Source organism: Pristiophorus japonicus, chromosome 6, assembly GCF_044704955.1.
Source record: "Pristiophorus japonicus isolate sPriJap1 chromosome 6, sPriJap1.hap1, whole genome shotgun sequence".
Classification (NCBI taxonomy): domain Eukaryota; kingdom Metazoa; phylum Chordata; class Chondrichthyes; family Pristiophoridae; genus Pristiophorus; species Pristiophorus japonicus.
Window position 1 is genome coordinate 161618577 of NC_091982.1, and position 22815 is coordinate 161641391.

At 40.2% G+C, this 22815-nt stretch overlaps 1 protein-coding gene across 2 annotated transcripts in view; it reads right to left on the minus strand.

The window, feature by feature from the left end:
* Positions 1 to 6780: 6780 nt before the first annotated feature.
* Positions 6781 to 22815, minus strand: part of fam168b (family with sequence similarity 168 member B) — a 42296-nt gene continuing 26261 nt past the window's right edge. Inside the window, exons 2-7 of one of the 2 annotated variants that reach the window (XM_070883353.1) lie at positions 19566 to 19650; positions 18821 to 18901; positions 16898 to 17040; positions 13955 to 14132; positions 12156 to 12287; positions 6781 to 8593 (exon numbers count right to left, since the gene is read on the minus strand). In XM_070883353.1, coding sequence (XP_070739454.1) covers positions 12175 to 12287; positions 13955 to 14132; positions 16898 to 17040; positions 18821 to 18901; positions 19566 to 19635 — 585 coding nt within the window. In that variant the 5' untranslated portion in view covers positions 19636 to 19650 and the 3' untranslated portion in view covers positions 6781 to 8593; positions 12156 to 12174. Of the gene's footprint in view, positions 8594 to 12155; positions 12288 to 13954; positions 14133 to 16897; positions 17041 to 18820; positions 18905 to 19565; positions 19651 to 22815 lie in introns of both variants that reach the window. The other variant, XM_070883352.1, reaches the window with a different exon arrangement.

A 22815-nucleotide genomic window follows, 5' to 3' on the forward strand; every position in this document is an offset into this window, starting at 1 on the left:
ATTTTCAAACTCCTCCATGGCCTCTCCCTATCTCTAATCTCCTCCAGTAACCTCCCCCCCCCCCCCCCGCTCCTTTTGCCTAGGCCCCAAGCTCAAACTCCCTGCCTAAACCTCTCCGCCCTCCTTAAAACATACCTTTGACCAAGCTTTTGGTCATCTACGCTAATTTCTACTTATGCAGGCTTGGTGTCAAATTTCTCAATATTCTGGTGAAGCACCTGGAGATGTTTCAGTACATTAAAAGGTGCTATATAAATACAAGTTGTTGTATAATTACACTTGCATTCCAGTGAGAATGGAGTGTATGCAGTACAACATTGCCATCTATTGGTGCAACAGCATATGACAAAAAAACATGACAATCTCAGAATTGATAGGTTCAGAGCATGTCATCTGATATTGTCCCTCAGTGTATAAAAAAAACCTCCAAGTGTCCATTTACATCAATACATAGAAACATAGAAAATAGGTGCAGGAGCAGGCCATTCAGCCCTTCTAGCAATTCAATGAGTTCATGGCTGAACATGAAACTTCAGTACCCCCGTCCTGCTTTCTCGCCATACCCCTTGATCCCCCGAGTAGTAAGGACTTCATCTAACTCCCTTTTGAATATATTTAGTGAATTGGCCCCAACCACTTTCTGTGACAGAGAATTCCACAGGTTCACCATTCTCTGGGTGAAGAAGTCTCTCCTCAACTCGGTCCTAAATGGCTTATCCCTTATCCTTAGACTGTGACCCCTGGTTCTGGACTTCCCCAACATTGGGAACATTCTTCCTGCATCTAACCTGTCTAAACCCGTCAGGATTTTAAACGTTTCTATGAGGTCCCCTCTCATTCTTCTGAACGCCAGTGAATACAAGCCCAGTTGATCCAGTCTTTCTTGATAGGTCAGTCCCACCATCCCGGGAATCAGTCTGGTGAATCTTCGCTGCACTCCCTCAATAGCAAGAATGTCCCTCAAGTTAGGAGACCAAAATTGTACACAATACTCCAGGTGTGGCCTCACCAAGGCCCTGTACAACTGTAGCAACACCTCCCTGCCCCTGTACTCAAATCCCCTCGCTATGAAGGCCAACATGCCATTTGCTTTCTTAACCGCCTGCTGTACCTGCATGCCAACCTTCAATGACTGATGTACCATGACCCCCAGGTCTCGTTGCACCTCCCCTTTTCCTAATCTGTCACCATTCAGATAATAGTCTGTCTCTCTGTTTTTACCACCAAAGTGGATAACCTCACATTTATCCACATTATACTTCATCTGCCATGCATTTGCCCACTCACCTAACCTATCCAAGTCACTCTGCAGCCTCATAGCATCCTCCTCGCAGCTCACACTGCCACCCAACTTAGTGTCATTCGCAAATTTGGAGATACTAAATCATTAATGTACAATGTAAACAGCTGGGGCCCCAGCACAGAACCTTGCGGTACCCCACTAGTCACTGCCTGCCATTCTGAAAAGTACCCATTTACTCCTACTCTTTGCTTCCTGTCTGACAACCAGCTCTCAATCCACGTCAGCACACTACCCCCAATCCCATGTGCTTTAACTTTGCACATTAATCTCTTGTGTGGGACCTTGTCGAAAGCCTTCTGAAAGTCCAAATATACCACATCAACTGGTTCTCCTTTGTCCACTTTACTGGAAACATCCTCAAAAATTTCCAGAAGATTTGTCAAACATGATTTCCCCTTCACAAATCCATGCTGACTTGGACCTATCATGTCACCATTTTCCAAATGCGCTGCTATGACATCCTTAAGAATTGATTCCATCATTTTACCCACTACTGAGGTCAGGCTGACCGGTCTATAATTCCGTTTTCTCTCCCTCCTTTTTTAAAAAGTGGGGTTACATTGGCTACCCTCCACTCGATAGGAACTGAGTCAATGGAATGTTGGAAAATGACTGCCAATGCATCCGCTATTTCCAAGGCCACCTCCTTAAGTACTCTGGGATGCAGTCCATCAGGCCCTGGGGATTTATCAGCCTTCAATCCCATCAATTTCCCCAACACAATTTCCCGACTAATAAAGATTTCCCTCAGTTCCTCCTCTCTACTAGACCCTCTGACCCCTTTTATATCCGGAAGGTTGTTTGTGTCCTCCTTAGTGAATACTGAACCAAAGTACTTGTTCAATTGGTCTGCCATTTCTTTGTTCCCAGTTATGACTTCCCCTGATTCTGACTGCAGGGGACCTACGTTTGTCTTTACTAACCTTTTTCTCTTTACATACCTATAGAAACTTTTGCAATCCGCCTTAATGTTCCCTGCAAGCTTCTTCTCGTACTCCATTTTCCCTGCCCTAATCAAACCCTTTGTCCTCCTCTGCTGAGTTCTAAATTTCTCCCAGTCCCCAGGTTCGCTGCTATTTCTGGCCAATTTGTATGCCACTTCCTTGGCTTTAATACTATCCCTGATTTCCCTAGATAGCCACGGTTGAGCCACCTTCCCTTTTTTATTTTTACGCCAGACAAGAATGTACAATTGTTGTAATTCATCCATGCGGTCTCTAAATGTCTGCCATTGCCCATCCACAGTCAACCCCTTAAGTATCATTCGCAATTTATCCTAGCCAATTCACGCCTCATACCTTCAAAGTTACCCTTCTTTAAGTTCTGGACCATTAGAGACATCTCTTCTAACTGCAGCAAACAGAACATGACCGGATCTGCAGCAACTCTCCCGATAAAAGCAGGGCGACTTCTCCAGCAAAATGCTGTGAGTGGATAGCTGCAGAATACATGTGTAAAATCAATCCCAGTCACTTACAGCAATGTGGTCTCCAGGCATGATTGACAGGGAAATTACTCAATCATCTCCACTCTGACCAGGAATACTAATGTCACTATATGCAGCGTAAATCAACTCAGTCATTCTTTGGTTGTCCATGCTGAGAACTTACCAAGATTGGTTAGTAGTTCATAGACTCCAATAGATATCCAATTATAGTAAGTGTAAAGAAGTTGAACTTTTTTCTGTCCATATTAATAAAACAAGTTGATATTTCTGTGGCATCTAAAGCTATATCATGTGGATTAATCTATTCAGTTGATCTAACAATTGGCAATGAGTTATGCTGTCCTCAAACTTCAAATGGCATCTATTGGAGTGAGACATCAGTCTCATGAACCAGAGCATAAATAAATTCACAACACAACAATATAAGCAACACAAGTCAATCTTTATTGAAAACTTAAGTATTAATACATAACAATTCTTGTTACAATAAACATGCCTTGAAGTTTCTTTTTAAATCTGAGCTCATCTACTTGTCAGATTGCTTTTAAAAAAATAACAATGTATGAATTTACACATAATTGAACTGGCTCAGAAAGGAAATGTCAAAATTTCAGGTTTATGTTATCCAATGTAAAATGGTGCTTTAAAACTGATTTTCGGAAGACAACACTGACTTAGACTAAATAAGTACCAAAATAATAGTTTTTTAATTAAGCAGTGTTCAAAAGTCAAATCTTTAAAAAAAAAGTGTGCCTTGAACAAAAAAGGTACATAACTCTCACTGGGGTGATTCTGCTGTGTCTGTGTTGCATACGCTCATTTGATTTTGAACAGAAACGCTGTCATACAGCACTACACTGCACACCAACAAACACAATCTACTCATCCTGTAAAATTCTGCAATTCAAAATCTCAACTTTATTTTTTTTTAATTAAAACAGGGGAATATTTTCAATCACATCCACCTTGACTACTGTTGAGCAGCTGACAGAGTGCATCGACTGACATTGGGCCTGATGAGAATACAAGCACATTGTGGGGGTGGGGGGGGCACGATTCTCAAACAGATGTTAACTCCTTTATGCTTTAATGGTTCTTCAATTCACATTAGGTTTTGTTGTCTGCTTCCCAATTAATGTTCACAATACAAAAGGGAGAGGGGGTGAACACATCCTCTACATCCCTACATAAAGAATACAAGAAAAACAACATCCAATTGCTTAGCAGGGATCCAACGTTTGTGCAGGGTCAGTCAACCCAGTTGTTAACCATTTTAAAAGAACATGCAAGCATACAAAAAATGTATTAAAAGAAATTTTACCCCATGGATCCATGTTGACTGCTGTTATGTTTATTGTACTGTTCTTTTCTTTGTCTCAACCCAATATTTGGAGCAGTATTTAAGTTGTACACTGAACTGCATTAAAGGAGCACAGCCAGTCCGAGTGTGAGAATTGTTGTATTCGGTTAAACACACATTACATACAGTATTCATGAACCATGGTGAATTACACAATTTTTAAACTCAACACAAGATAGTCGTTCTCAATCAGTCCCTGAGCATATGGCATACTTTACCTAAGCAGCTTGGAAATATTCTGAACTGTCAAAGTCCCAAAATTGCATGAGGTGATCAGATTTTGCACTGTATTTTATTAATGTAACTCTACAAATCAGTTAATTACTGTCTCTGAATAGAACCTTGAGGGGAGAACAAATAGAATTAGTCTGCCAAGCTTGCATGTTCCTTTAAAAATGCAACATCAGCCCAGAATTAAGTTGCATGTTTCCCAAAGTGCAGAAAGTTGGATGACCATTTGTGAATGTCAAACTTGGACCCCCAAAAGTTTCAGGATGCTAGAGACTGAAATTTTGGATTCTCTTCCACTCGCCCTTTTAAAAAAAATTGTAATCATCCCAAGTACCCACCCGAAATGCAAAAAGTAACCAGTATGAAGGGGTGGTTAAAGCACCAAATGAGTGATTAGTCATAATTTGTGCAACAAAGCATAATTTGGTCTGCCAAGTTTTTTAATACAAAAAGCAACTAAATTTCAAACTTAACATAAGTTGCTGTATTTTAAATGAGTGCATGTACAGCAGTGTAACATGAAGAAACTCCCAGATTTAAACAGTGCTTTATATTAAACATTGCTCACGACAGGCTTCCATGGTTGATTTTTCTTCACCTCAGTACCCATTATTTTCTCAAGACATACATTAAAGAAAAGGAATTGTGCAAGCTAACTACGAATGCCATCTCAGCAGTTCTGTGCTGTTGACTAAGCGTCCGCTACTTGATCATCCATTAACCACTGTAATGCAACAGTACTACAGAAGTACAACTGATTCCAAGTGACCAAGGAGAGAGTATGGGTTGAATATTTGAAAAGCCACACCGATCAATAAAATGTCCATACTGCACACAGTTATATAGTCCACACTGATGCCACGATAGGAATAAACCTGAAAACATTTCAATACACAGTATAGCAGGTGGGTTGGAGCAGGGAAGAATGTACTAAGATAAGTTTTTAAAAAGAGGAAATTAAAGCAAATAGCATTAGTCCAGTGTACAGTGTTGATTTATAGGCTATTCATTTTAGGTTCACTTTTCCATTCATATCCTGGTTTGTGACTTGAAAATCTTTAAAAGAATCACCACCAAAAACATTTTTCCTTTAGAATTTTTCTATTGTAGTCATATTTGTAACTTGTGTTAAAATTGCAATGCATTTATTTTTGGGAATCTTTCAGAAAGTCAATGTAGTCTGCCACTGTGCAAATTCAAAGATTAAAAAGCCATTTTACAGTACTCCTAAGCATCAGAAATACAGATCACTTCCTGTTTAGTCACACTGGTTTCCAATTCCTGTAAAAGCCAGGTTAGAAAACAGCCTGCAGATATATTGAATACAATTTTACTTGAAAATGAGTGAATAATTCATAATCCAACTCACTTCAAACTGCAAGAGGAATCAATATTGTGAACACTTCCAATTTAAAAACTTTTCTTGTTCATGCCATTTTAATACAGGATTTGTAAAAGACCTCAGAATTCCCTGTCAAAACACACACTGCTATTCTGAAATGGAGCTATTCAGTCAGCCTGCAGAACTCCATTTTCTGTAAAATATCTTTTGCAACACTTCTGTGTTGGGTACACAAATTGCAGTGTGTGCAGATATGTTAAACTTGAGTTTATGTCTAGTAAACAACCCAGTAAGTTTCATACTGCTCCATTTTTTAAAAAGTTAAATGCCTTGACCATTACTAATCCCAGCAGCAATGCTGCTGGCTATCCAGAAATGGGTTGAAAAATTGGTCTTGGGAGTATTTTAAAATGAAATTAACATACATGCTAAATCCATTATAAAAGTTAAATATAGAAAAATGGAATAGGAAAGATACGAATCTAAAAGTTGTGTGCTTGTTCCCCTTGAATATTTCTTTGCTAGCTATCAAAAACAATTCTAATTCATTGACTAATTCCTCTACATTAAATGAAGCGGTTCAATGGTTTCCACAACTACTGCCCTCAATTTGTGCTAATTCAGGTAAAGTTTGACAAGAGTTTGGAAAAAAGTAACAATTGCAGAGAATTTGGATCCTTCCTGCATCATGTATGGTGCCAGCAGCAATCAAATATACTCCCTGCATTTTGAATATTGCAAGCACAGCCAGGAAGGCAGCTGAATGCCCTCAACTGTACTGCAAGACAATCCTAAGCCCCAGACACACCCAATTTCACCACAGATTAGGGGCTATTTCTGCAATGAACTTTCTTGACAATTGAAGGCTTTAACTATCATCAATCTCTAAGCGGAGTTGGAACTCGAGATGGGCAGTGCCTTACTCGGCTTTATTAACTTGCTTCCTATTGTTATAAAAGAATAAGCATCCTATACATTGAAACAATTGTTGCGCAGTTTTTAGGGCCTATGAAATATGAAAGAAAAACTAAAGAAATTCTTAACCAAGATAACCTGGTTGTTTTGAACATAAGTACCAGACAATTTATCCACTTGACTTTTTAGATTTACATCACTGATTTTTTTTTATAGCAATGGACAATTCAAAAAAGAATGCAAGTAGAACATGGGATTTTTACATTGGATACCATAAATCAAACTTCTCAGCTTCTGTTTTCCCTGCAATTCCTCATCCAATACAGAGAGGTCCAGATCTTAACCAAGTCACCTGGGTACAGCAATAAGCCCAAATAGGAAAAGCTGGAGATCAAGTCAAACACACACTATTCACTTGTATCTTCCAACAGCAAGCTCAAGAATGGCATTACCAGGGGCCTGGGAACTAAGAACAACTATTGCTCAATGAACTGCATGTAGAGAAAGCACCCAATATATGCTGAATAAAGAAGCTCTGCCTTTCTTCCTATTTCATCAGCAAAACAATTATTTGACTGTAGCAGTCCGCTGCGCAATTCAAACACGACTGCTGCAGAAACTAAACTATGAAAATCACATTACGGTAGTATGTAATGGACAGATTCTTTAAACCAGCATTAAAAATGTTACCTCCTTTGGTTTTATACTACAGTTTGAATTTTCAGAAGCATTAGTCATAAATGCCTTCAAAAATGTTATTCAACCTTGCTTGACCAATTAAGTCATCCTGTGAGATACACAACCTGGAACAAATCAAAAGTGTGATGAAAATTGTGTGTGGACTTTAAAAACAATGTCATCTATTTTACTTGTGTCCACTAGTGAGCAGCAGCCAAGCATACCTCCAATGCTTTAAAAAAATCAAGGCATAAATTTGAAGAAAATGTTTTATTAGAACTAGTGTCCTCCTTTTGGAAGTGTTACCAGGTACGGAGTGCTTGTCAGGAGCTCGTAATTTAACAGTATATTGTCTATTATCTAAAATGATAACCAGTGATTTGGATTCTACAAAAACCCATGGTGAACGAGACTTGGAAAAAGTGAATATTTAAAGGTTGCCAAATTAAAAGCCTACAAACCATCAAGTGTCATGATTTTAAGTCGGAGGCATTCATAACATGTTACTGCAATATTAAATCAGAGTGTAAAAATACTTATTTTACCCAACAACTACTGGCCATTCCAGACCCATTTAAAAAAATGTCTGCACACTTCCTTCATCCATCTCGTTTTAATCTCCACTGCTGCCTTTCTCTCTAAAATAACATTGAATCTAATGCAGTTTAAAATGAAAAAGGACTGGCAAGTCAATGCCTGCAGACTTGATTTCACGCCTACCTGAACACCACCTCCAGGCGCTGTGCTGTAAATGCATCTGTTACCCAAGAATGTAAATTAATACACTGGCTAAAGAAATTTAACTGTTCTCGTTAAAAAACATCGAGTCCAACAGATCAGCCAGAAGTTTTTTTTCTGGCGAGTAATAGAAATTCACTTGCACAATTCTTTTTTTTAAACATTACATACAATAAGACTCTGCATTATTGAAATTAAGTTGCAAAACATTTTTTGAATTTCAGTTCCTTTGGATTTTGCATATGATGGTTTACATCAGTCATTGCAGGTAGATTTGAGCAAGCATTTTGTAACATGCATTGAACTAGATATGAATCCAAATATACTTGTACTCCCTTTTGTATAATCTATAAAATTGCAAGACAGTCCACAAAACAGGTTTTGCCATAAGACTTGAGTACTGCCGAGTTCCAAGATGCAAGATATGCAGCCATGATAATCTTCCATGATTTTTTTTGGTAGTGTTTGGCAAGTGTTGAGAGCGTTGATGTACTGGAAGGAAGGATCCTGGTTGGAGGCATGTGGGAATCAGCACCAAGTGTTAAGACTTGTTTGATTGCATATCTCCCACCTTTCAACCTGTGAAAAAGAGTGTTTTAAATACTTTGTTTTGATTACTTTTCTTCCACACCGTTGAAGCCAACATTGAACCACATCCACTGCACATAGAAGCCACCTTTCAAACTTAAAAAAAAAAAAATTTTTTAATAAAAGTATTATTTTTGTTCTATATTAAGAGTTCATTGAAAAATTTTCATAGAGCATCAATTATGTGAAATACTGTTCATTCCCAGTGTGGGTGACCCTCCACTTAACTATTCTATGCAAAACCATTCAAGAAAACATGAATTTATCGTTCCACATACTCACACCTACGCTGCATTACTCAAACCATAAGGTACAGTCAGGATACACTATCAATTACAAAACCTGAATTTCTCACTGGAGAACTTCTCACAAACCAGCTCATAAGACCAAACCATGGGGTTTCAATAATTAACCAAGCTGTTCAGTAAACATCACAGGTATCTTAAGTAATGAAAACATCTGACATTTTAGTCAGAAGACTGCCCCAGCAAGTACAAGGGCAGAGGTACCAACGGCAAAATATATTGGCTAAATACGTAAATCTTTGTCCCTCACTGAAAACTTTTTTTCTATACCGATTGATCTCTGCCATCCAAAAGAAACTCTCCTAAAAATGTGTGCAAGTTCAAATAGCTTAATTGAGCAGAGGGCTTAATGAGCAAGAGTGTTCTATCAGCAAAATCCCAGGTTAGATTCCCAGTCTATACTGAATTTAGTTATCTCAGTGGGTGGTAAATTAGAGTTCCATAACTTGCTTAGACACACTTGAGGATTCCCTTGATGTATGCACATTAGCAAACATCAAATTGAAGAGGGACAATGCTTGAGAAGTTCAGAAAGTGCAACAAAGCAATTACACATCTCCTACCTAGCTGGATTATACCGAGTGACATCTGAATTATTTTGAAACTTGATTTTACAATTCCTATGAAACAGTGAAGCCCAGATGGTGGTGATGGGAGTGTGTGTGAGCTGACCATGAAAGAACATTTTGTAATAATCATATATGTACACACTTCCTGTCTACAAACTACTACTTCCTATTGCCATGTACTTGCCACACTTTCGTATCAAATTTCCCCATTATAAGTTCTTATGTCCACATTTATAATGGAAGTGCCTATATAAACTTGTCACGCTGTAATTACACTGCCACCAGTGGCAGTGCTGTGTTAGTTTTGTATCTCCAGGTCTTTAGACTGCACTGTAGAGAAACTCCAATGCTCCAACTGTTGCTCAGAATGTGCCAGTGATTTACTATTTAAGCAAATAATGCAAAATCCAAGTATTATAATAAGACAGAAGGATAGAATTTGCAAGAATAGCAAATCTGGCCCCGAATGCGGTTAGATCGTTGAGCACCCAGAAACTCACTGGTGAATTTGCTGTAGAGCTCATTATAATACACCACAGCGAGTATAGTGGTGATCCGCAAGTGGCATCATTGAGAAATGTTTGCTGTCAATTGCGATTTTGATCATGAACAGTGTCACAGTATTCATCCATTTTTTACCCTGGTTTATAAAAGCGTGTGTTTGACCAGAGTCCTGTTTTGTCAAGTTACCACAAATCTGAAAGTCATGCTGTATATTTTGTTTTCTACAATTGTGTAGATATAACTCCTGGGTTTAATATGGGCAGCACATGTGGCTGCAGGTACTTGAGCTAACTGAAGGCTTCTAAATTGTAATAGTTTCCAGATGTCCTGCATTTTGCAGGGGAAATGTATTAAAAACTCAATGCAAGCTCAAAAGGGAGTAATTATTTAAAGAACTAATTTCTCAGATATTGCTGCCATTAAATTCAGAGCTGCTGCATATTCTCAGTCATCTTAACTCTTTGAATAGATTGATATTCTAAATTAGCTATTGACACTGTTAAGGAACCAGAGATCAGTCAATGGACACATGTTAAATGGCTATCAAAAATTAAATTCCATTTAACGGAACACAGTCCAGTTAGCTAGTATGTCCAAAAGCCAATTATTTTTGAATTAGCTAAATAAATTGGCAACGCCTGGTAAAAAAGACATGCACGTTTAAGAGAAAGCGAGTTTGGAACAATAAATTACATCTCTGACAGGTTCAACAGTGCCGTTCCGGTTCAGTCCGAGTGGCAGCCACAAACAAAGCAGTGTTAATCCAGCAAATTGGACATCGCCATTGATTTTATTGGGGGTGGGGCTATGGAACTCAAACTCTCACCAAAATGGCACGGTTCATAGGGAGCAGAGGGCCCCAGGAAATTTGGGTGTGGCTAGCGCAAGTCAAGACCCAAGTCACTCATGCCACAATTTCCTGGAAAATCGAAGCCAGTCATGCCATAAGCCATAGATGTACCATTATGTCAACGAGGTTTCAGCAAATTCTGGTTCTCAGAATGGAAGACTTAAAAATGGAGACTGAATTTTATCACCCATCCACCCGCTTTCTATCCCGTTTACTTGCTGACTACACTTGGAGATTCTCAGTGCAATGACACAGGAGGTCAACTAATGTACAGGGGAAATGGAATCATTGTCCAGATGCACAGGTGGGAAGCGTTCATTCCCATTTATTATTTAAATGGAGAAAGATTGCAAAGTGCTGCAGTACAGCAGGACCTGGGATACTTGTGCATGAAACACAGAAGGATAGTATGCAGGTACAGCAAGTGATCAGGAAGGCCAATGGAATCTTGGCCTTTATTGCAAAGAGGATGGAGTATAAAAGCAGGGAAGTCTTGTTATAGCTGCACAGGGTATTGGTGAGGCCACACCTGAAATACTGTGTGCAATTTTGGTTTCCATATTTATGAAAAGATATGCTTGCTTTGAAGGCAGTTCAGAGAAGGTTCACTAGGTTGATTCTGGGGATGAGGGGGTTGACTTATATGAGGAAAGGTTGAGTAGGTTGGGCCTCTACTCATTGGAATTCAGATGAATGAGAGGTGACCTTATCAAAACGTATAAGATTATGAGGGCACTTGACAAGATGGATGCAGAGAGGATATTTCCACTGGTGGGAGAGACTAGAACTAGAGGCCACCCATTTAGAACTGAGATGCGAAATTTCCTCCGAGTTGTGAATCTGTGGAATTCGCTGCCTCAGAGCTGTGAAAGCTGGGACATTAAATAAATTTAAGACAGAGATAGTTTCTTAAACGATAAGGAGATAAGGGGTTATGAGGAGCAGGCAGGGAAGTGGAACCGATTACATGATCAGATCAGCCATGATCTTATTGAATGGCAGAGCAGGCTTGAGCGGCCGTTATGGCCTACTCCTGCTCCTATTTCTGATGTTCTTTTCTCCAAAAAAAAAGCCAGACCAACAACTGAAATAGATCTCTCAATTCAATACCCAGGTGCAGTGGCAATTCTGAAAGTTTATTATTCCAGGAATGTACTTTTCTGAATCCACCACAGCACAAATCTGGCTGAATGAGCTGCTCCTAAAGTTGATTTTATCCCCAATTCTTATTTAATATCTAGTATAACCGTGGCATTAGATTTCTTAATCATCTGCTGTTGTAAAGTAATCCTCTCTTAGAACTTGAACAACGAAAGAAGACTTGCATTTCCAGTGACTGGTTGATCACCACTGCGAGGGTACATAGTTGTAGGTAGGTGTTCCTGGAGTCCTATAAGCAGGCATGGAAACGGGATGAGGAGCTACTTGAGTTGGGGAATGAGTCGTCAACAAAGTGCCTGCAAGGAAAATAAATTTATTTAACATGAAATCTCAGTTCAAGCACCAAAAGTGCTCAAAAATATAGACGCCACAAACAAAATCTATATCTTCATAAAATCTGAAGTGATTAATATATTTAAGTAAAACTAAAATACTATTGTACAAGACAGCAGTCATGTCTATACATGTTTTTCCCTCCACAAACTCATAACATAATGGACATCGTACTGACATTGTTGGCCTATAAGTGTGGAAGAGAAGTCTTACATTTAAATCAATTCTGCTTTCCAAAGTAATTGAGAACTGAAGCTCAGGACCCAAGGAAATAGTGATTTGAATGGAAGTCAACTTGTTTTTATAAGTAAGCAATTTCCTAACCATCATTGACCACAATTTTTCAAACAGGAAGTTAAGCTGGTTCAGCTTCCAGAAGCAAGTTGGCCCCGCATCTACAGTCTGACATACCAGAACACAACACCTCAGCAGACTAACTCAAGCAGCTCATACAACTTCATATTAAGGGTTCCAATTACAACAGAGAGACAACAACTTGAATTTATATAGTGCTTTTAACGTAGCAAAACGTCCCAAGGAGTTAGGCGCTGTTGCAGAGATGAACGTAGGCAGTCTTGGTGATGAAGCAGATAGATGGTTGGAAGCTCATGTGTGTCAAATACAACACCAAGGTTGAGAACAGTCTACTTCAGCCTCAGACAACTGTCAGGAAGAGGGATGGAGTCAGTAGCTAGGGAATGGAGCTTGTGGCAGGGTCCAAAGTCAATGGCTTTGGGCTTCCCAATATTTAGTTGGAGGAAATTTCTGCTCATCCATCACTGGATGTTGGACAAGCAACATGACAAATCAGAGACAATGGAGGGAGGTGGTGACGAGGTAGAGTTGAGTGTTGTTCACGTACATGTGGAACCAGAGAGGCAGCATGTAGAAGAGAAATGAGGAAGAAGCCAAGGATAATTGTTGGGGGAAACCAGAGGTCACTGTGGAAGAGCAGGAAGAGAAGCCATTGCAGGTGATTCTCTGGCTATGACTGGAAAGGCAACAATGGAACCAGACGAGGGCAGTCCCATGTAGCTGGAATTTTTGACGAAGGAGGTGCGTTGGAGAAGGATGGTGTGATTAACCGTGTTGAAAGCTGCAGACAGGACAAGAAGGGTGAGGAGAGATAAGTTACCATGGTCACATGGGTTTGTCACTTGTGACTTTGACATGGGCTATTTCAGTACTATGGTAAGGACAGAAACCTGATTGGAGATATTCAAACCTGGAGTTGCAGGAAAGATGGGCACAGATACGGGAGGCGACATCATAAATTTGCAATTAAACTTTATCCAGTATTAGAAGTTGCAAAACAGAGTTGGCAATGTTGCATGTACTGTTAGTTAAAAATGCATTCTTCTGGCTAAGAGTTAAACATTCCCTTGGCTGACTGACACCATCAAGCTGTTGCGCTCCCAACCGCCCCCCCCAAAAAGCTTTTGTTGGACAACCTGAAATATTTAACATTTTTTATGCTGGACTCTCTTATCTAACCCTTTATCATCCATTTCACGCCATCTGCAGCACACTGTGCATAATATAGGGTTGACTGCCAAACCCAAAACACACCCATCTCAAGAGAACTGAAATCCACAGTGCAAGAGTCAGTTTGGCTTATGTAGATACCCACCTGCTGACATTGCCATAGTGGTCCCAGCTACCATTCCCATGGCAACACCATTTGCTCTGGGTGATGGAATTGGTTGTGGGTACATGGCAGCAGGCATTCCATTAGGCTGGACAACTGTGGTGTGATGAATTACATGAGGTGGTGCTGCATACAGTGGCTGTGTGTAGTAAGTGCCTTGCTATGAAGAGGGGAAAAAAATTGAAAGATACTGTTGAGACAATCCAGAGAGTTAGTAAACAAATTAGCCCAACTGGTGGAACTCAAAGAACAAATTCAAATTTCATTCCAGACTATAATTCGCTTTCAAATATCTTGCCATCTCTAGCTGAAATACAGCATTGGTGACAGTGCAGCATGACAAAGTCTATAATCACAACCTGTTCCTCAGTCATATCCTAAGCTGTGATACTCTAACAGCTACTCCAACTTGAGGAAAAAAATATAGCTTTACAGACAGTAAATTCTATTGCCTGGAACATATGGTTTTTTTGAAGGAATGTCTGTATTGACATGTATCTGCAATTTATACCTAAACTTCTCTCACTTGCTTTCATTTGATTTGAATGATTTGAGAAAAGTGGAATGGAGGAGGACAAACCCAATTCTAGGTAAACTTCAGAAGCTAGGAAGTACGTAATTAACTGTACCTGGGTAGGTTTTGGTTCGATGAATGCTGCCATTTCATAATAAACATTTCAATTTTCACTGAAATTCTGTGGAATGTTTTGAGCCTTAATCTGAAGTTATGTGGACCATATCTTAAATATTGCTTCGGCTCTTCCTCAGCAACAGGAAGTAGATGAGAAGTCATTTCTCAACTTGTTCAGTTCTCATCAGAACAATTTACAATTGTAAATTCAGCAGCTACAGTTTGAAATCCAGTTTGCTTTATCATATGTTCATGCTCTTGACCAGTCATGATTGTGGAACTGGATTTCAGAATTTAAAAACTGCTACTAACAGTTTGAAGATTCAGCTTTTATATTGTGATTAGTGCAATCCATGATACAAATCTTACGGTTCAGGTGGATAACTATGCTTGGTTATAGTAAGGTGATTTAGCATCAGCTATTAATCTTGATTTTCTGCTATTTCATGTTCACCATCCTTTTAGGCCCATGACCAGCAGCATGAATTCCTGGCCGACAGGAGACACATGCCTTGATCACTGGCCTTTGCCTAGAGCATTTTCACCAACTCATGTTGCTCCCCAGCACTGTTCAGCATCAGAGAATTTAAGAACCAGGATAGGAACACTGCTAATTCTAAAATACAACGGCTACAACCAACAGTCAATTGTGGTCCTGCACAGGAACATGAAATAGATTGAGCTGCAGCAACTGATTGGACTTTTTTTCTAACTAAGCTGATGCAAAAAAAAAATTAATATTTCTTCGCTGCTGGTGCCTTCAATCTATACAGGAATTCTGCTAACTAGGTACAACCCCAAGGTAGATTTCTTGAAGAAATGCCCAAAGATAAAGGCTTTACCTTAAATCATTTGTTGGAACATAGGCCTGCTACCAAAAAAAAAGCATTCTGAATGGAATTAACAATCTCAAGAAGATGAGGTTGTCCTGGGAATTGAGGGTCTGCAACTGCTCACATTTCTACATCCAGGCCATGAAATGCAAAGGATGATGGCAAGAACACAACCATACATCTCTCAGCAAGCTGAATACATTTTTTTTAAATTAAGTACATTCCTCATCTTTGAATAGTTAAAGCATGTGCCCCTTTCTGGGGTCTACCCTGAAGCATTTTTAAATAAAATGCTGGTTAATCAGCCAACTTTGAAAAAACAATTGTTTGACTCAATAAGTGTGTAATGCATTAACACCATGACGGGTCACCATTTGCTCAGTCTTTAATATACCTGCCTGAAAACCTAGGATTTATTGCCTCAGACTTTAACGATGCACATAAAGGAGGACACATTTATTGATGAATAGTTAAGAAGCACCCGATACCAACTTGGGAAATGTGCTGTAACTGAATTTACAAAGTACAAATGACAGTTCTGACGAAAGGCCATCAACCGAAAACGTTAACTGTTCTCTCTCCATAGATGCTTCCTGACCTGCTGAGTATTCCCAGCATTGTGTGTTTTCATTACAAATTAAATGGTCTGGATTTCTCAAACTCTTCTAAATTGCATAAGGTAAGGCGACAACAACAAGCTTAAGAATAGACCGAACAAATGGTGACCAGTCATGGCGTTAATGCATTACACTTTGAGAGTCAAACAATTGTTTTTTCAAAGTTGGCTGATTAACCAGCATTTTATTTAAAAATACTTCAGGATAGACTCCAGAAAGGGTCACATGCTTTAACTATTCAAAGATGAGGAATGTACTTAATTTAAAAAAAATTTTATTCAGCTTGCTGAGAAGATGTATGGTTGTGTTCTTGCCATCATCCTTTGCATTTCATGGCCTGGATGTAGAAATGTGAGCAGTTGCAGACCCTCAATTCCCAGGACAATCCCATCTTATTGAGATTGTTAACTCCATTCAGGAATGCTTTTTTTTTGGTAGCAGGCCTATGTTCCAACAAATGATTTAAGGTAAAGCCTTTATCTTCGGGCATTTCTTCAAGAAATCTACCTTGGGGTTGTACCTAGTTAGCAGAATTCCTGTAGATTGAAGGCACCAGCAGTGAAGAAAAAAAAAAATCAGATCAGGACTGCTCTAATAATTAATTTGATATCTGTACAACTGAAAACATTGCACATGCATATTTCCTAACTGCAAGTCAAGAGTATCTACATTATAGCAACTGGTAACCAGCTTGCACAAGCCAGTTTGCATTCCACAGCAAAATAATTGGTCCATTATTTAACAGAGATCTTGGCCAGTTACGTTTTAGTGAATTAAGTAGTGTTGACTTTGAAAGTCATGTCATTTCTAATAGGCTTGTTAAGCAGATGGCCTTGCTCCTGACCTGTGCATAAGGGTTCTGCTGTGGATAGGCACTTCGAACCGGGTATACAGCTGTCTGGTAAGGGTTGGGAGAGGAGGAATAAGGTGGCACAGCTCCACTGGTCGGAGAACACGAGACTTTATAAGGTGTGCCTGGTGTATAACCTGAAACAAAACAGAATCCAGTAATATTAGAACAATTGTCAAGCAGGGGTTCACATGTCACTAACAGCAAAATCTGTGGTGGAGATATGATTTTACTTTGCAATGGTTGCAGTTAAACAATGATCCAAGAAGCCACAAGGATGTAATAAATGGAAAAATCTCAACAGTGTTAATGTGGCTCACTGGTTGACCTCTTGTCTTGAGTCAGTAGGCCATGTGTTAAAACTCCAACTTCAGCACATAATCATAGAAAATTACAGCATAGACAGAGACCATTCGGCCCGTCGTGCCTCTGCTGGCTCTTCGAAAGAGCAGTCGTGCTTAGTCCCACTTTTTGTCTGTGACTCAAAGATCTTTATCCTCAAGTACCTGTCCAACTCCCTTTTAAAATTATTTATGAAATCAGCTTCCACCACCTTTTCAGGTAGAGCGATCCAGATCCCAATAACTCACTGGAAAAAAAATGTTCATGTCCTTGATCCATTCGCCAGAGGGAATAGATTTTCTCTATCTACTCATCAAAACCTCTCATCAGCTTGAAAACCTCTATTAGATCACCTCTTAATCTTCTCTGTTCCAAGGAGAACAGTCCTAACTTTTCCAATCTCTCCTTATAACTGAAGTCCCTCACTCTGGTAAACCTCCTCTGTACCCTCGCTCATGCCTTTACATCTTTCCTGCAGTGTGGTGCCCAGAATTGTCCCCAATACTCCAGCTGTGGCCTAACCAGTGATTTATAAAGTTCTAGGCTTACATTTTAGCAAAGTACTAAGGAAGGGGTACATCTATTTGAAGGGCAGCAGTAAGATCGCCCAGTGATCTGGCCAACATTATTGCCCCATCCATGACCATTAAAAATCAAATATACCGGCCATTATCACACATCACTGCTGTTTGCAGGACATGACTATGTAAAATGGCTGCTGCACTTGCCTACATAACAGTTCGTGCACTTCAAACTAATTCTTGCTTTGGAATGTTTGGTGCAAGCTCTTCGTTTCACTCATGAGGTACAAGTGCTCTTGTGCCTTTTGAGCTAAGCTACATGTTAAAGCAGAATAAAGTGAGCTCTGATATCACTCAACTTAACTGGCACATAAATTCACAAACTATGCAGCCTTAAATGATTGGGAGATTTATGACCATTACCTCATCACTTTTAATCTTTTAAGAGCAACAAGACTAAATCTGCATATTCGCAGAATCATCCTGATAGGCAGTCCCTGAAATCGAGGAAGACTTACATCGACTCTAAAAATATGAGTTCTTAGGTGACTGTACAGTCAAATACAGGAAATACAGTGTCACAAGCGGGGCAGACAGTGGTTGAAGGAAAGGATGGGTGGAGAGTCAGGTTTGCCGCACGCTCCTTCTGCTGCTTGCACTTGTTTTCTGCATGCTCTCGGCAACTAGACTTGGTGCTCAGCACCCTCTTCCTCCACTGAGGGCGGTCTCTGGCCAGGGATTCTCAGGTGTAGGTGGGGATGTTGCACTTTATCAAGGAGGCTTTGAGGGTGTCCTCTGCCCACCTGGGGCTCGCTTGCCGTGTAGGAATTCAGAGTAGAGCGCTTGCTTTGGGAGTCTTGTGTCGGGCATGCGGACAATGCGGCCCGCCCAATGGAGCTGGTCGCAGAATAATGTGAATTTCTCAGCACCAGCCCATATTATGATGTTAAGAACATAATTGTGTGCCTTGAAAATGAGTTAGTGCTGCAAGGTTAAAGTTATTTCTGCTGTGTGCGCCCACTTAGAGGTGCATGTAATGATTAAGGTGTGATACCTGTCTGGAAGGCTGGGTTTGTACCAGCGTACATAGTCGGAGAAAAGGCAGGAGCAGCTGCTGCGTATCCCACTGGAAAACCTGCTTCGGTTCAAAAGAGATCAAATAGTCTAATTAGCTCAAAGACAGATTACAAAAAGACAACAGCTCAGCATAAACACAAATTCTTCACAGAAACTGGGTTCCCCATGGAACAAAAATGTAAATATTGTTCAATGTAAAACTAGACTATGCCACCACTAGGACCAACAGTTTTGAGAATCACTGTCTACTGGCAGAAGGAACAAGGCTTTAGACAGGAATGTTATCAGTTCCCCTTCCTAATCACTTCAATGCTCATCGACTAATTATCGTTTTCAAGCAGATTTCTTCAAACCCCAAGTGCTGAGTAGAGCGAGCTTGGAGGAAATGACAAATTGAGAGGAACTTAAACATGACTATGGAAAGGCAAGTCAAAGTGATGAAACTTCACTTCGTTATAGCCAGTCCCAGAAACTACAGTAGTGTTCAAATACACTAGACTATCCAGTCTTTCAAGGGGGCACAGGGGTTTAGTGCTCCTACAGTCAGGCTCTTTAATTGCACCAAGGTATATCCACAGGTAAAGTCACGAGCACTCACTACTTCATTTAATTTTTACCTTCAGTCTCCTCCACCTCTTCCCCCTTTCCCCCCCCCCCACCCCACAACATTAACTATATTCTTCTAAACTAGTCATATTTGAAGCATTAATCTATCCACTTACCTGGGTATCCAATTCCTTTTGCATTTGCATATGGAACCCCTGAAGCGGCTGAACTGTAGACTGGGTTCATGGTGTTTCTCAGGAGCTGTAGAGAAGAAAATACATATTCAGCATCTTTCTGTTCCTACTGGTAAATAATCTAGACACATGACGTATCATTTTTTTTTTTAAATACATTTGGTCAAAATTAAACTTTGGCAGAATAAGGCTTTATTTCTCATTCCTCCTCATATCGCTTCCTGTAAGTTGTTCCTCTACATGAAAAGCCCAAGGCAATTTGAAACCATTTCCAAATGACCTGCAATGGTAAAACAATTGTTTGTAGAGAACTAAAATGATTTTGCCACTAAAAAAGTAAGAGCTGGCATAATGGGGCTTTGGCTAACTCACTTCTCACCATCTGCAGCAAACAACTGGCTCATTAAATAAAACAGAACGTGCTGGAAATACTCAGCAGGGCAAGCAGCATCTACGGAGAGAGAACCACCACTGATGACTGGTTTTTAAAAAAGGCAAAAAAGTACTTGCAAATAACAAAACAGAATGATGAAGGATCCATTTTTGATTTAAGCCTAAAGCTTGATTCACAGACTAAGTAGTCAGAACAGCTTCAAATTCAGTTTGGAAACAGGCCTCGTATTCTAGGGCATACGAGAGGTCTTCACATTTCTCTGTTGCTTGACCAGGGTGTTACTCCAGTTGCTGTATGTCAAGATGTTTTGTTTCTGCAATGCTTTCTTTTAAATACCTGACACTTTTTGAAGTCTCAGACAGGCAGCACCCAGGAGGTGAACAACATTTCCTGGGGATCCTTCAGAGGTTTGAAAACCACTAGTTTCAATTCTATGATGGTGCATTGAAAAGAATCAGGAAGCGAAAACAGGCAAGTCAGTAACTTCATAAATATTTTGGTTCAATTAACTGAAAAGTTTAAACTTCTACACAAAACTTGACGGAAGACTGTGGTTTCCTAATGCATATATTTTCTGACAGAACAAACTGATATTTAACGAACCACCTTTAAATTGAACCAATTGTCACCAGACAATCAGACTCGATCGAACACTCAGTTTTGCAGAAAGTCATGTTCAGGTAAAAATGAAGCAGAATTTCATTGTTGTAATGAGCAATTATGGATCAGGTGTGAGCTCGAAGTAATTTCTAAATCTCTTATTTACTGCATGGATCAGTAAGTTCAAAATTCTGAACGTACATCTACCCGTTTGTGCTATGCTCAGAGCCGGCAAATTGATTAGCTACAGTATTATGGGGAAAAACACAAACCCAGGTTTAATGAACCAGGATTTGCTGTGCCAAGGCTGCGCTAGAAATGCCACTTGCTTCCTTTATACAGAAGGCGGACAATGGCAAGAAGTCTAACATTTGGCAAAAAATTGTTCACATTGAGATAAAAGTTTGGATTGACTACATCAAAACAAATACTAAATGTTCAGCAACAGACTTGGAGACAACATTAAAAGAAATGAAACATTGTATGCCAATTTTCTTGATAATCTTGACCAGTAAGGAAATTCTTTGATTATAAACAACTGAGTTTTGCAACACATCCTTCTCCAAGATAGCACCAATCTGCCACAGTACAACTTGAAGTCTTTTTTAAAATGTAGGTTCCCTTTTATTTTGACAAATAAAATTAAGAAGTAATCCTAATGCATTATTTGCAATTTGGAGCAAATATGAGTCAACTGCTTATTTTCTCTTCATTTCCTGAAGAGCGGGGTGGGGGGCAGGTAGAAGAACAGTTACCAGGCACAAAATTCACATGAAGACCAATTTACATGAGTAATCTTCCCCAGAAGTGTGCTGGCTGCCAATGCCCAAGGCACTCACCCAAAACAAGCATTCGGCTCTTTGAATATGATAATCATGCCCCCGAAAGGGAAGGTGCAACGAGACCTGGGTGTCATGGTACATCAGTCATTGAAGGTTAGCATGCAGGTACAGCAGGCGGTTAAGAAAGCAAATGGCATGTTGGCCTTCATAGCGAGGGGATTTGAATACAGGGGCAGGGAGGTGTTGCTACAGTTGTACAGAGCCTTGGTGAGGCCACACCTGGAGTATTGTGTACAGTTTTGGTCTCCTAACTTGAGGAAGGACATTCTTGCTATTGAGGGAGTGCAGCGAAGGTTCACCAGACTGATTCCCGGGATGGCGGGACTGACCTATCAAGAAAGATTGGATCAACTGGGCTTGTATTCACTGGAGTTCAGAAGAATGAGAGGGGACCTCATAGAAACGTTTAAAATTCTGATGGGTTTAGACAGGTTAGATGCAGAAAGAATGTTCCCAATGTTGGGGAAGTCCAGAACCAGGGGTCACAGTCTGAGGATAAGGGGTAAGCCATTTAGGACCGAGATGAGGAGAAACTTCTTCACCCAGAGAGTGGTGAACCTGTGGAATTCTCTACCACAGAAAGTAGTTGAGGCCAATTCACTAAATATATTCAAAAGGGAGTTAGATGAAGTCCTTACTACTCGGGGGATCAAGGGTTATGGCGAGAAAGCAGGAAGGGGGTACTGAAGTTTCATGTTCAGCCATGAACTCATTGAATGGCGGTGCAGGCTAGAAGGGCTGAATGGCCTGCTCCTGCACCTATTTTCTATGTTTCTATGTTTCTATGACAGAAACTGTGCCGTGCATGGTGCACTCAGTTTTTCCACGATCTACGATGGCCCCTTCAGCGGTTCCGAAAAAGTTAGCCGGTCTGGCCTTTAGGTTTTCATTTACTTCAATGTGGAGTCAGAAGGAAGAATGCTCCTCCCGGATCCTCCTGCAGTCCATCGCAGGAATTACCTGCAGGGCGATATCGGGGAGGACAGGCCGTGAGCTGCTTTGGGATGGCCAATTGACGTTCGCAGCTCGCTGGTACTATGGAAAGGAGGCCAGGTGCTCAATTTGGCACAAGACTCCGAACTCAAGAATTAGGTGCAGGAGTAGGCCATATGGCCCCTCGAGCCTGCTTCACCATTCAATATGATCTTCGACCTCAAATCCACTTAACCGCCCGTATCCTTAAGATTCCCCTAAAGTCCAAAAATCTAGCGATTTCAGCCTCGAATATACTCAACAACCCCTTGGGGTAGAGAATTCCAAAGATTCACAACCCTCTGAGTGAACATCTCAGTCTTAAATGGCCGACCCCTTATTCCAAGACTATGCCCTCTAGTTCTAGACTCTCGAGCCAGAGGAAACAACCTCTCAGCATCTACTCTGTCAATCCTCCTCAGAA